The 14,166-nt window shown below is 42.6% G+C and overlaps 1 protein-coding gene across 1 annotated transcript in view; it reads left to right on the top strand.

Moving 5' to 3' along the window:
* Positions 1 to 14,166, top strand: part of LOC139208731 (plexin-A2-like) — a 59,655-nt gene that overhangs the window by 34,119 nt on the left and 11,370 nt on the right. Inside the window, exons 11-21 of the mRNA XM_070838465.1 lie at positions 329 to 528; positions 2,492 to 2,643; positions 3,682 to 3,799; positions 4,299 to 4,435; positions 4,867 to 5,034; positions 6,860 to 6,953; positions 9,379 to 9,618; positions 10,399 to 10,542; positions 10,912 to 11,146; positions 11,649 to 11,791; positions 12,931 to 13,199. Of these exons, the coding sequence (XP_070694566.1) occupies positions 329 to 528; positions 2,492 to 2,643; positions 3,682 to 3,799; positions 4,299 to 4,435; positions 4,867 to 5,034; positions 6,860 to 6,953; positions 9,379 to 9,618; positions 10,399 to 10,542; positions 10,912 to 11,146; positions 11,649 to 11,791; positions 12,931 to 13,199 (1,900 nt within the window). The remainder of the gene's footprint in view (positions 1 to 328; positions 529 to 2,491; positions 2,644 to 3,681; positions 3,800 to 4,298; positions 4,436 to 4,866; positions 5,035 to 6,859; positions 6,954 to 9,378; positions 9,619 to 10,398; positions 10,543 to 10,911; positions 11,147 to 11,648; positions 11,792 to 12,930; positions 13,200 to 14,166) is intronic.

Here is a 14,166-nt window from a genome sequence, read left to right as displayed (position 1 = left end):
TTTCAATAAATGGAAGAAGGAATACAAACAAGCTTCTCATGAATTTGATTGAATTTATAAGTTGACTGTCCATAGCTGTAGCCAGCTATTTTTGAAGTTGACCATGAACACCCTCTTTTTAAGAACGTGTACCAATTGGTTGATCAATTTGTTGATCGACTTCACTCCCTGTTGGTCCAAATAGTATATACATGTAGTATTTTATGGTTGGCATTTTCTTTTATAACCTATTAATAGCAGAGGTATTACAACACACGTGATATATGACACGTGAAATGACTTCACACGTTAACTTTATTAACCAGACTTCCTCCACGTTATCCCACAGTGCACCTCTACAAGTGCAGCGCCCAGCGGGACAGCTGCGGCTTGTGCCTGCGGGCGGAGAGAAAGTTCCAGTGTGGCTGGTGCAGCGGCGAGGGCCGATGCACCATGAAGCAGCACTGCCCCCCCATCTCCCCCTACGCCAGCCGCTGGCTCAACCTTTCTGCCAGGAACGTCAAGTGCACCAACCCACGCATTACTGAGGTCAGCTGCTTGTTTGTTTGGGCTGTTGCCCAGTCAGTCAGTCAGTAAAGCCACGAAGCGCAAACATAGAGTGTATTTAAATTACACAAACAGAAGATTAGTGTCTTTACACAAGCAGATATCTAAGAATGTAGTTTCATTTAGAAAAAAGCTGTTTCTTTAGGGAGAGTTGTTTTTACGATATTTCAGAAAACCAGAGTAATAAATGTTTTAAGTCTTGAAGTAGGCCAGCCGGCTGAAAACAATCATGACAATGTAACAATTTGTTCAGAAACTTTGAAGTTGAAGACTGAGGGAAGGCAAAGTCTTGCTTCGGGTCTTTATTTGCAATAAAAAGTCAGACTTGTTGGCTGAGAAGCGAGGCGCGTCTGACAGAGAAACCAAGGTGAAGTAAGTTGTTACAGTAGCTGAAACCACTTTATTTTACTCTGTTCTGGCTGCCAACCGAGCTAATTAGTGTCACCACGGTACCATAACTGTCTAACGGCGACATCTGAGATTTGGAGCTCAGTTTGGGATTGTTGGGTAGTTTTGTCTTTCACCAGAAATGCGGGAACACACAAGATTTCTTAAGAGTGCATTTGAAAGAGCATCGACTTACGCCTTCTGCAGGATCATACAAATGTAGTTTAGACAGAATCAAACCTCCCGTGGACATTATTAGTAGTTTTTAAGTACAGAAACTGCTATTTGAGTTCTATCGTTCTCTTTACTGGGATAGCTTCGGGGTTGAAAGCTTTTTAAAACAGTGCCATAAATAACCAGTCACAAGGCTGTTTCTTCCACTCATCCATCTGTCCTCTTAGTATCAGAAAAGAGTATGCCAACACATCTTGTTGGATATTCCTGGTAGTCGACAACAAACAATAATTTTATCTGCAGCGTCTTGCTGAGTTCGCATCCAAGTGTCTGTTTACCTGAAACACATTTTATTCCACTCCGGCTGAACGCCTTGAGTGCTCGAGAACTAAACGAATTCAGTTTGTTTAGAGAGTGGAGATGGATCTTTTATGTCACAAACTCCTGTTCATTCTCTTGAATGAGGCACAGTGGGTCAGGCACAGAGATGCAAGACTCTTCCACTTCAAAGAGCCGCGAGTCTTTGATGTCCCTGTCACATTATTAGTGTTTCTGAAGGAGCTGCAGCAGAATGAATCAACCATTGCTGCTCGGGAGTTGGGGGAGGGGGGGGAGTGTTGCTCCGGCATTGCTCCTGTTCTGCTCAGCAGGCCGAAAAGTTTCCTGCTGGGATGGTTAACTTTACACTGGGAAGGACTGTAAATAGGTTTTCTCAGGACTCACTGCATTATTCATTAAAGTTTGTTTTGAATTATTGTGGATTTCAAGGACTTTTAAATAACCCGCCAGTCATGCAATTCACTCAGGTTTGAGGTAAATGTGCTCCACACATAGAGACTTACATGGAGCTTCCACAGAACCTGTTTTAAGTGTTTGTGAGGATTATCAGTCATTCGGCTCATCTAAAAGTGCTGAGTCAAAGGATTCTTTGAGAATCTAAAGCGAGCCCAGTGTGCTTAAACTTGGCAAATTTTTCTTTTTTAAAATCAAAGTAGTCAACAGATGATATTTTGTGAAAGTACTCCATATTTCCAGAGCCATATTTCTAACCAGGACTTGTACAGAATTAGCATTTCACCGTAGTTGTATCCCTCTTGCAATGGAAAACCATTTAAACCATGTGACTCTCATCTAAAGCCGAAACGAATTACATTATTTTACAGTCTTTATGGCACATTATCCTTCAATCTGGTACATCTATACTATTTTCTTTAACTGAAAGATCTATCAACCTACAGAAATTGCACTTACATTTCAGGTTCTACAGTTTTCAGTATGTGGCTGACAGCATGAATCTAAGCTCAGTTACACGGAGGCAGACAAAACTGATGAGCTGATATCTAAGAATCTATCACTGTAGGTAAAATCCTTTCTTCCTATGTAGGTGAGCCCACTGGCTGGACCTCTGGAGGGGGGCACATTGGTCACCATCCAGGGCTTGAACCTGGGTCTGTCCTTCTCTGAGCTGGAGGGCAACGTGGAGGTAGCAGGTGTGCAGTGCACCCCACGGGAGGAGGGATACGTCACTGCAGAACAGTAAGAGAGACTCCCCCCCCCACACACACACACACACACTCCTCTGCCCAGACGTTCATACTGTACCTACACTAACACACACATACAAGAAAATGCACACCCGTAATCTCTTTTCCTCTCTTCTACTATTTCACTCAGTGACACTAGCGCAGTCTGTGAATAAGCCGGAGCCCAGTGATGCCTCATCAGGTTGTAGGATTGTGTGAGGGGCTTTGCATTGCTCTGGTGCAGTCACAGCCAAGGGAAGAGACAGTCTTTGTGTCGTTGTCGTTATGAGGCTGTCGGCACAGCTGTAATTGAAATGCGCTACATGTCGCTGACTGGAGGGACAATCTGTTAGCCATGTGTTTCTGTTACAGCCATGTAATGCGATTGAGCTCAGGCTGCAGGGACTTTATTTATATCCTCGTATGAAAAAAAAGGAAAAGAACATGCCAGCAGAAAATTGGAAAACTCTCGTGATGTATGAATAGAAGGGTTGGGCAGGGCCGATTCATTGGGTGCTCTTATTGTATCGGGGAACACCGAGTTTCTTGCCGTGCATTCGGCAGGGTCATTCATTTGGCTCACACAGTGCTTTAAAACATGGCATTACAGCTGTTACAACCATTAATTTCAGCATGGGGTCAGTTGCTATAATGACTTATTCATGGCGTACTTTATCTTATTGACCTGACAGGCAATACTGATTTATTGAAGAAACCCCTATGTTGTCATGGCAACCGGAGGTAATGGTGGGTGGCAATCGTGCTGGAGATGAGGAGGGGTGTAGTTTATCATTTGAGTTATATTGCTGTTATAGGTTTCCCATTAGGAAGAAAGATGGCCCTCCGTATTGACCCACCACTTCTATGAAAGTCTGCCTCAATCACAGCGGCCAGCAGAGGCCATCTTCCCCCAGTACGATTCATAACAAATGGGCTGTGTGTGCGCGCCTCACTTGTGTTATCACTTGTTTGCATGATGATCTGTGGCATTCCTATGGTTTTTTTTTTGTGTGCACCCCTATTCATGTATCTGCGTCTGCTGTCTTGACAGGATTGTTTGTGAGATTGGTGCGGCTCCTAAAGGAAGCGCACCAGGTCCAGTGAAGCTGTGTGTTGGCGAATGCAGGCCGGAGCTACGTGCTCAGTCCTCCCAGCTCTACTCCTTCGTGGTAATCCTGACACTGAAACGCATGCATTTTGACCATTTGCTCTGAAACAAACATCAAGTGTTAGCAATTTTCAGGCTGAACATGTAATTGCAGGTGAAAGCCAACAACCAATTTGATCTATTCAAGCCACTGCAATCATTAACTTGAGAAGAACCATTTCTAAGTGCAACATGCTGTAGAGTCTGAGGCTCTTTCTAATGGTCTGTTCACTGTGTGTGGCTGATGAAAAGAAGTGTTTTATTGCCAAGCGAGATTTTTGTTTGCCTTTGAAGATGCAGTACTATCAATAAGTAGTTTTACTTCATATTTCATTCAACATGTTTTTGCCTTTGGTCTACCTTTTTTAAGTTTTGTTGTCAACTTTTTAGTTCCGCAGTGGTTTTATTCAGCCGAGGCCGGCAGAACGGAACTTTTCCAAAGCAGATCATTATCTAGACATACTGTATTCTGTGTTTGACCTATGTCAAATGAATAATTAATGAATTTTGGTTCTCCGCAGACCCCTTCGATGCTTGCCCTAACCCCAGGCAGAGGACCTGAATCTGGGGGCACCAAGGTCACCATTGTTGGGGAGAACCTGGGCGCTGGAAGCACTGTTAATGTGTACTTTGGCAATCAGACCTGTGAGCTGTACAGGTGAGTGTGATGATAACATAACCTCCTGATGTCGTGTTAGCCCTACATTGTTTAAAACTACAGACACTAAAGTTTGGACACAATTGAGTGTCTGTGAAACGTAATAATTTGTGAGGAGGTGATGAAACACACATCAGTAGGTATTGTTCTCTGTGTATTTATAGATATCTATTTAAAGTTCAAAACGCCTCACATGGTAGGAGTCGGGAGGGTGAGGCGAGGAAGCCATTAGCTAGAGCACCCTCTAATTAGAGTGCTCCATCCTTAATGTGTTAGTAACGAGGAAGAGATGGGACAGTCTGTAATGAATCCTCTCCCCTTATAGAAATGTGCATGGCTCATAACTATGTGAAGTCAGGGATTTTTCACTGCAGCAGCAAGTGGGCAGAGTCACAATCAAAGGCATGAATAAATCACTTCTCCCCTACCAGGAGGACGACGTCAGAGATTGTGTGCTTCTCTGCGCCGTCCGTGACCAGAGCCGGAACAGTACAGGTCAGTTTAAGTGTCGACCGGGCCAAAGTTCCTGGGAGTCTGGCCTTTGAGTACATAGAAGACCCCACAGTCCAGCGCATTGAACCCCTGTGGAGCATTACCAGGTAACACTAAGCGATACAGCACAGCATATACACAGATACCAGTCACACCAGCCTCCCTTCTACTGTACAAAAATGAAGCCAAAATAATCTGGAGCTGCAGCAGTCTGTGCAGTATTGATCGTGGCTGCAGCCTCGATCACTACCGTGCTCGAAATACACCCACCTGACTGAATCATGGGTCAGATTTGGCTGTCAATCATTATGTTTTACTGATTAAAACCAAAATGATCAGAAAAATTATCACTTGAACATACGTCAGCGTGATAAGAACTACCTAAAATGAAAGAAATCATTTTTGGGAAAAACATTTTTAACATGTACTATGATTTTTTTTTCCCCCACGTCCCATCTGTTAACGTGGAGGAAGTGGGCTTTAGTTCCTATTCTTCAGCTTCTTTCCAGCCTCTAGGGGGCCATCCAGATGTTTTGGCTTCACTTTTGGGCTACCGTCATGTCGTTCATCTCTATATACAGTCTGTGATAGACAGTGGTACCTCACAAGGATGATGGTTTGTACCCTGGACATTTCTGTGTTGAGCTTGCAATTGTAGCGGCTCTACCTGGCAGTAACATGATTATGGGTCACGCATATGGTGTTAGTTGATTAGCGGAAATGTGCAATGATTAATCTGAGAGGTCTCAATTTGCTAATTGAGCACATACACTATTTTTCTTATGCATATAGTATGCTCTCAAGTGATTCGAGTGAATGCCTTTTGAGCACGACAGCTATGAAAAACCCCTCCTGCATTATGCTGTGGCCTGCCTACAGATTAGCACAGTGCCAGGCAACCTCTGAGTTAGGGAGGGGTTAGACAGGGAGAGTGATCCAAGCCCTGAGGTGTTGAGGTTGCGTCTCATGACACGGATGTTAAATGATATCTTATCAGTGATTACAACGAGATGACTAATATAAACAAATTGAAAATCTTTGGTAAAAATAATACTTTTATTTATGCTTCAATTTTAACACTCGAAGGATTTTACATCAATGAGCTTGATGCTACTACTAGAACAATGAAAGTGAATTTTCTGCATAAACATTTCTATCACTGCTGAAAGGTGCGTTACCTGTAAATAAAGGATGGCACTTAATTTGGATTCGGGTGGGATTACCCAGCACTACGTCCCTGCAGATTAGACTTCAGAGAGACATCCTGGCCCTCAGCCTAGTGACAGGAGGAGCTTTGTGGAGCTGCAATCAAGAGCCCTCATCATGAATGTACAGTCCCACTATGTGGCCCTACAAGCTTAGGTACCCTTTGAAGTGCGAGAAGAGAAGGATTGGCACTCTGTCAGGCTGACTACACTGGCCAGTTTTTCCTCATTTCTCTCCTGTACTCTTCCCCTCTTTGTGTCTCCGTCTCCACTTTCCAATTCCATACTAGAGTTTTCTGAGCTCACACTGCAGCTCAGGTTATGCAAAGATTAGAGAGTGTTGTTTATTTTAATCACATCTAGCACAGATATGTAAACAAGCAGCACCTGTATTCATGCTATGCCAGCCTCACAGTCATGGATGAATATAAAATAGCAGCCAGCTGGTTCGCCGTTTGATCTGGCTCTTCTGCCCAATAACAAAGAGGGAGCTACCATGCCAGCTATACCTCGTCAACCCTGCAATAATGCAGTTTCTCTGGAAAACGTCAGGTTTGCGAGTTAAAAAGACTGATCTCTCTGCATTCGTCAGTCCAATTAAATCCTAGTGAAAAGGTAGTTTATATTCATATATAGGCTACCTGCAGCTAAAGTGGTGTGCTTATAAGTGCAAGTGTATTGTTGTTCTTGTTCCTAAAGAATAAAGTCATTCCTTCCTCACAAACAGTGGACACACCACCCTGACAGTGACTGGAACCAACCTGGATGTGGTTCAGGAGCCGCGGGTCAGAGTCAAATATGCCGGCCACGAATCTGTCAATGTAAGTGTGACAACTGCTAATATACTGCACTCAACCTTTATTGATATTGCTTAGTCAAGCTGATAGAAAATGTCACAGTAAAATTGTTCTTTATTGATAACACATTTACTGCTGTGGTCAATTTAATTCTTTCTGTTTTTACATACTGATCTGTACTGACATTTTGGAAATGTAGTTTAAAGCATTTATGCAGTTTTAGTCGCACAGCTATTTTTTTTTTTTGTTTTTTGCTCATGGTAGGGTGGCAAATTTAGAGCTGGTTTAGTTTTGAGTATGCCAAGCTGTATACCTACAGAGCTGCCAAAATGAGAACAAAGTCAGAAAAATAACCGGTTTCTGTACCAAACAGCCACCAGGATGGAGAGGAAGTAATCGACATGAGATTGGAATACTATGGCTCACTCTAATAGGCTGTATGTCAGTGATACTGTGGATGTGAAAGTAAGACCTTTCATGTAGAGAAGTCCATTCCACAACGAGATTGTTTTTTAAAAACTGACATGAACATACAGTTTAGTTTTAGGAGTTGATTTGTGGTGCTGATTCTGCTTGCCCGAGCTCCTTAGGCAGGTTGCTTCAAAGTGATTGATTGTTCAAAAGTGCCCCGGCCCTGACGGCAAAAGTCCAGTCACCTTTAGCCTCAAGGTTTTCATTTCAAGCCAGTCAGAGAATCGCCTGAGGATCTGAGGCTGCACACAGGGTCGAAACTTCTGGATGGAACTTTTGTCTCGACCTTGGAAGCGATCAATGTAATCTTAAAAATCATTTTCATACAGGCAACTAGTAAAGAGATGCCAGAAATGGAAAGCTAGGATTATTTGCTTGTACCAGCATAAGAAAGAACATTTTTATCGATGCCAAAATATAGACAGAAGACAAGGTAAATGTGATATGAGCATTAATCAATTTTCGGGGCCAATGAATTATATACTGTATATATGAGTTTGTGAACTTGTTTAGAAAGCTGAGGGGAGCTAAGTTGAGGTCAGTCTCAAAAAGGACTCTGGAAACTTGGAAACAGTTTCTAACTTCATTTGACAGCATAAAACATATACAATACTATGTAATATTGAGGCATTCCTTGAAAGAAGAGCGTGTCTCTGGGCACCGTTGGCACAGCAGTGGAAAGAGACATCTAAAGATAATAAAACTCAGGTGGAAACATGTGAAAGAAAAAAAGATGGGTCCAGCAAAAAGTTAGGAACTTTAGATATAATGTGTTGGAAGAAGACGTGTGTTTTTTTTGTGGACGATGCCATGTGTGAGAGGTATGCCCTAAGCCAATTAAACGGTGCGGTAATGATGCCAGCCCGAAATTTGAGCCAGTCAATTAAAACTGCATGCTTTACAGTGTCACTGGCACCACTGAGATCTAAAGGGATTAAAGCTGAACTTTAACCCGAATCAGCTGCTCAAAGGAGGTCATTGGTAAATTTAATGAGGGCAGTCACTTTATCGCATGTATCTGGAAAACATAACTAGAATTGCTTAAAAATGTTTTGAATCACAAAAGCAGTTAATTGACTTGGAACAACTTTCTGTGAAACCTTAGATAAAAACTTGAGGCTGAAGCTTAGAAAGTGGCCCAAAGCTGGAGGTATTAAAGAGATCTTCTTGATTTTGGGAAGGATTTTTAAGAACTGCAGAAGAAAACAGACGGTGGATGCCAGTTCCAGAGAGCTATTGGTTATTGCCAAAATACCAGTAACTAACAACAGTATTTATTCACTCATTATCTATACCGCATATCCTTAAGGGCTGTAGGGGGGCTGAGGCCCATCCCAGCAGAGCGAGAGGTAGTATAACTCAGGTCTCTGGGATGCCTTTAATGTTGTAGCAACTGTAGTGGCAAAGCAGGTGTCATTCATTTATAGGCAGAAGGTCAAACACACCAGAGCAGACTGGAGAACGTATGGATGGGAGGGGGTAAACGCATGGGGAATACTAGAACAGCTAGTGAAGAACAGCCAGACATATAGACATCCTTATTCTCAGGTTATGTAGGTTAACACCACTGAGACCATAAGTCCATCTATGTTAATACACAGGTTGAAAAAAAATGGTTGAAAGGCTTCATTAGATTCATAATATTTGGATGTTAAAAATATAATAAAATATCATATTCTGTTCAGATCTGCAATATTCATCAAAAGCGGTTTCTAGATTTATAAAAAATACAATGGGCCCTCAAGGTGCTGCCTTATTTTAAAACTAATATATTCACATGAGAAACTTTGACATGGAGTTGACATCTTTTTAAGGACCATTGCTTGCAAAAGATATTTCTAAGGGTAAAATACTGACTCATGTAGTTGTTCTTGGGATTTCAACAACCCTTACACCATTAAATATGTGTATGGCCACACATATGGTTTCCATAATATTCTTTATTATCTCACACTAATATGATTTGATTCCTCTCCAGGTGTGCAAGGTACTGAACACAACCACCATCAGCTGCTTCGCCCCCTCTCTGAAGGCAGAGTACACTGCAGACCAGGAGACCATCAAGCACGTGGACGAGTTTGGCTTCGTCTTCAACAACGTCCAGGCTCTGCTCACTTACAACAACACAAGCTTCGTCTACTACCCCAACCCTTACCTGGAGCCCCTCAGTCTGTCGGGTGTTCTGGAGCAGAAACCTGGAGCTCCAATCATACTCAAAGTAAGTCAGATGATCTGACCTGCTACTGCTGCTGTGAGCTCTGTTTTGATTTCCCTGGAATAGGCAGAGACTATCTGACACTGACGTCGAAGAATATTGAATACATATGATCTAGTCAGTTGCCATCTCTTCTCACTGCTGTCCCCTCAATGACCAATAAGTCTGATCACATAATCTGCTACAGACAATATTTCTAAGCATATGAAATGTATTTGAAAGCTTTACTACACATGTAAGCAAACAACAGTAGAGTTTTTCTGAAAAACTACATTTCCCATGACATTCACTGTGAACTCCTTGTCCAACTTTTTGTAGTTTGTGGAACAGTGTGGCAGATTTTTTCGCATGTCGAAGCCATTTGCCTTTGTTAGGTCAAACAATCTGGCAGACTTCTATGAGAAGAAGATTCAGTGGCTCTCAGAGTCAAGTGCTGTCTAAAAGATCGGCCACCAGTGGCTGATTACAGTAATTATACTAACGCCAAAAATTTGCGGGGTAATAATTTATCGAGTTTAATATGTAAACGTACAATCAGCAGGAAATGATGCGACTAAACCGAAACCTTGTTGAAACAACTGCAAGTTTTCTGTAGAGCTACTCCACAGTAGATAATAATTAAAAAAAACATTCTCATCTGACATCTTCGACCAGACTTTTCCTCAATGGGGTCCCAATGAATTACTATTTTGAATGATTTGCTCTTTGTGATTCATCACTATTTCCTGCAGTATTGCTTCTCTAACTGCAGTATTGTATATTGCTTCTCTAACTGTGTTGCAGGGACGTAATCTTGTGCCATCTGCATCTGGTGGAGCCCGGCTGAACTACACTGTGCTGATTGGGGATACGCCCTGTTCTCTCACTGTGTCTGACACGCAGTTACTCTGTGAGCCACCAAACCTCACCGGGCAGCACAAAGTCCTGGTCAGTCTAAAAGTGTTTCTGCCTATCCGGTGCTTTTCTGTGCCTCTGATTGCCTGTCTGCGTGGATGTGGGTCACTGTCTGTAGGTCAGTGCTTGTCTGTGCGTCACTGTGTTTGTGGGTCACTGACAGGCTTTCAGTTAGTCACTGGCTTTCTGTCATTGTCTGTCACTCATGGTCTGGTAGGTTCCCAATTACAGCACATTGCCCTCCAGAATTATTGACAGGCACTCCTGCAAATAATGAGAACGGAGCTGTTAAAAGAAAGCTAAGCTGGTCGGCCTTTTTCATTAGCGGTTATTTTTCTTCGTTATTTGAGCATTTTCACAGTTTTGAAATGCCGTGTTTATGCCCGTCTTGTTATTGTCCAGGTCCAAGTAGGAGGACTCCACATCTCTCCAGGAGAAGTTCACATCCGGTCGGACAGCCTGCTCACCCTTCCTGCCATCTTCAGCATCACAGCTGGAGGAGGGCTGCTCCTCATCATCGTCATTATAGTCCTGCTGGCCTACAGACGGAAGTCACACGAGAACGACCTCACTCTGAAGCGCCTGCAGATGCAGATGGACAATCTGGAGTCCCGAGTGGCTCTGGAGTGCAAGGAAGGTCAGTGAGTCTGAACTGAGAGATTAAACCATCATAAATCCTGTTCATTAAAACTCACTCTCCCAAAAGAACATCTAACTTGTAGTTATAGCGCCATCTGTTGAGAACTGAGGTTTTGACTGATGTTTGTTATTTGAATGCATTTGTCATTTTAAAGCCATAAATACAGGTTTGGGGGAAAGATAGCTGTATTTTGAGTTGTAATAAGACAACGACTCTTTTTGTAGCTAGTAAAACCCATAACCAACCCAAAAACAAATATATACTGTTAGATACATTATGATCTGTATAAAACATGCAAAAATATTAGGACACTGTCAAAATAAAGCTTTTAAATGAACTGCAATGCTTCCCAGATTTATAATAATCCCTATTTCTCCTCATTCGACTGTTTGGCCATTTCAAGTATTATTAAATACTTTCTCAAGCTTACTGTGATGAACAGCTGCAGAGATACAAAAATGATTTACAAAATGTTTACCACCAACTCTGTCGTATGCAGCCTTTGCAGAGCTGCAGACAGACATCAACGAGTTAACGAGTGATCTGGACAGAGCTGGCATCCCCTACCTGGACTACCGCACTTACGCCATGAGGGTTCTCTTCCCCGGCATTGATGATCACCCCGTGCTCAGAGAGCTGGAGGTAAGAAACTTCTGAAGCAGGGCTGCCGTACTTGAATCCAGCTTCAACCATTTATCTGACATCTTGACCTTAAGGCTCCAGTATACCCCAAACTAAATCGATTTTAGCTTGTGGGCGAGTGCTGTCAAACTGCTATTGAGCAGAGCGGTGAGAGCAAATGTCAGTCTACTCACTGCACTTTGAGTTCTGTTTGTTTAATGGTGTCCATATCAACTGGGAGAGCTTGTGAGCAGATTTTTATTTTTTGGAGTTTGCACCTTTCCTTAGTCTCAGTCATGCACCTATTTTGTCTCAGAGTCTCAACTTTTTCAATCCAAAACTTCTTAACCAATTATTTTTCCACACCTGATCCCACATGGTTTATTTTCTTCATTAGAAATTTTTCACATGATGGCATAGAGTGGTTGTAAGAAGTTGATGCATTCCTTCGCATGCATCAATAAGATAAATACAGTAAGAGGTCCTGCTAATACATCTAGATTTCTGTTGATAAAGAAAGCATTATTTTTTTAACTCATTGCGTATTTTGGTCTTGTGTAGGATTAGCTTTGTGGATCTTATCTAGTAGAGTAGAGACTTTTCTTTGACGCAGCCGAGATTGTTTGCATTATTGTCCTGATCTCAAGGGTTTAGTTCTGAAGCACCTTCTGCCCAATTTCAAAGAAACACGGTGAATGATTTGCCTTTTCACTTTTTTGTCCAGCGTGTTAGGTACTCAAGGTCAAAATGGGCTGCTGTTGCCAATTACAGCTGGTTTAATCAAGCTGTTATTATGGTCACAATGATTTCAAAAGACCTCTGTTCTGAAGAGCCTCTCTGATTGCAGTTTAAACATCCTGACTTTTTCATCAGAGTGACTGGCTCTATATTTGTAGCAGAAAATGACGCTTAGACTTCTTGATATATCGTGATAAACTGCTTGATAAATTTAGAAATTATGAATCAAAAGTTACCCCGTGGGGACGACAGTGTCAGGACCTGTGCATGAACGTCACTGCTCCTGCTCTAAGCCTGAAGCCACACCACTGGTGAGATTCATGTTCCTTCAACTAGGTTACGACTTTTCTCTTCCTTGAGTGAGTATTACCTAATGAGCATGTGTGTCTTTGTGTGCGTGCAAAAATGCATGATGCGTGTAGGTGCCTGGGAGCGGACAGACGAATGTGGAGAAAGCCTTGAAGCAGTTTGCTCAGCTGGTGAATAACAAGGTTTTCCTGCTGACATTCATCCGTACGCTGGAGCTGCAGCGCTCCTTCTCCATGCGCGACCGCGGCTACGTCGCCTCGCTCATCATGACCGCTCTGCAGGGGCGGCTGGAGTACGCCACAGACATCCTCAAACACCTGCTCTCAGATCTCATAGAGCGCAACCTGGAGAGCAAGAACCACCCAAAACTACTCCTCCGCAGGTAAACCAGTAGTGTTACACTGTGGCTCAAAGTTGAATTAGAAAAGGCTGTTTATATACACCACGTTTTGTAAATTGCATTCATCAACAAAGGCTTTCAGTGTGTGATAATGTGTTTCATTGTGCCTTATCAGTCATTTTGGAGTAAGGCATGATTTTGTTATAGACCTATGTGAATATGTGTCAAGGCATTGCCAAAAAAATATGCAGGCAATTATGTTTAATTTATATTGATATGGCAGCACATTCACTTCAGGGAGTTGGCCCATACAACTACAGTCATTTTGCTTTACTGGTGAGGTTCAGGGTTATTAGGCAATAGTAGCAAATTAGTTGCAATTAGTAAGAAAGAGAAATCAATTCACCGTAAGTGGAGATAACACTTTTTTTTTTTTAAATGCGACTCACTTAAGGTCATGTATATTGCACAAACATACCATATTCATTTCAGCTACAAAAATTGGACTGATAAATGGGATAAAACCCCACAATCTCTTCCTAACTTTCTGTGCACATTTTACACATTAAACTAGAGGCCTTTTCTGCCACAAACCTGACCAGTTCTGATCAGCGCTGCTTATCTCTGGGCATAGATAATTCCTTTGTGCATTGTTCTTTCCAGCCCAGTTAGCGCACTTCTGATGGATGAGTAAGTGGGCCACTGAAGAAAAGCCCACCTCTGTTCAGCTTTGTTTTGTGCAGCGGCGTGAAACAGCCGTTACCAGTCTGAGAAACAGGGCGAGCCTGAGCAGACAGGTGAAAGACAGGAGTGGTAAAAGTGATAGAGAGTGGGAGGGACTGGAAGAGGAAGAGAACCTAATGGGGAAGGGTGAGTGCAGCGGCGGCAGAGTCGTTGTCAGTCTGACTTATCTTCTGTGTGCCACTCATGAAACATTCAGCTGTAGCTCACGTTTCTTCCCCCGTCACCTCTCCTATCCTCCCTTCTCTCGCCTCTTTCCTCCACCCCT

This window comes from Pempheris klunzingeri, chromosome 2, assembly GCF_042242105.1.
Source record: "Pempheris klunzingeri isolate RE-2024b chromosome 2, fPemKlu1.hap1, whole genome shotgun sequence".
In the NCBI taxonomy this organism is placed as follows: domain Eukaryota; kingdom Metazoa; phylum Chordata; class Actinopteri; order Acropomatiformes; family Pempheridae; genus Pempheris; species Pempheris klunzingeri.
This window is presented reverse-complemented; position numbering and strand designations above follow the sequence as displayed.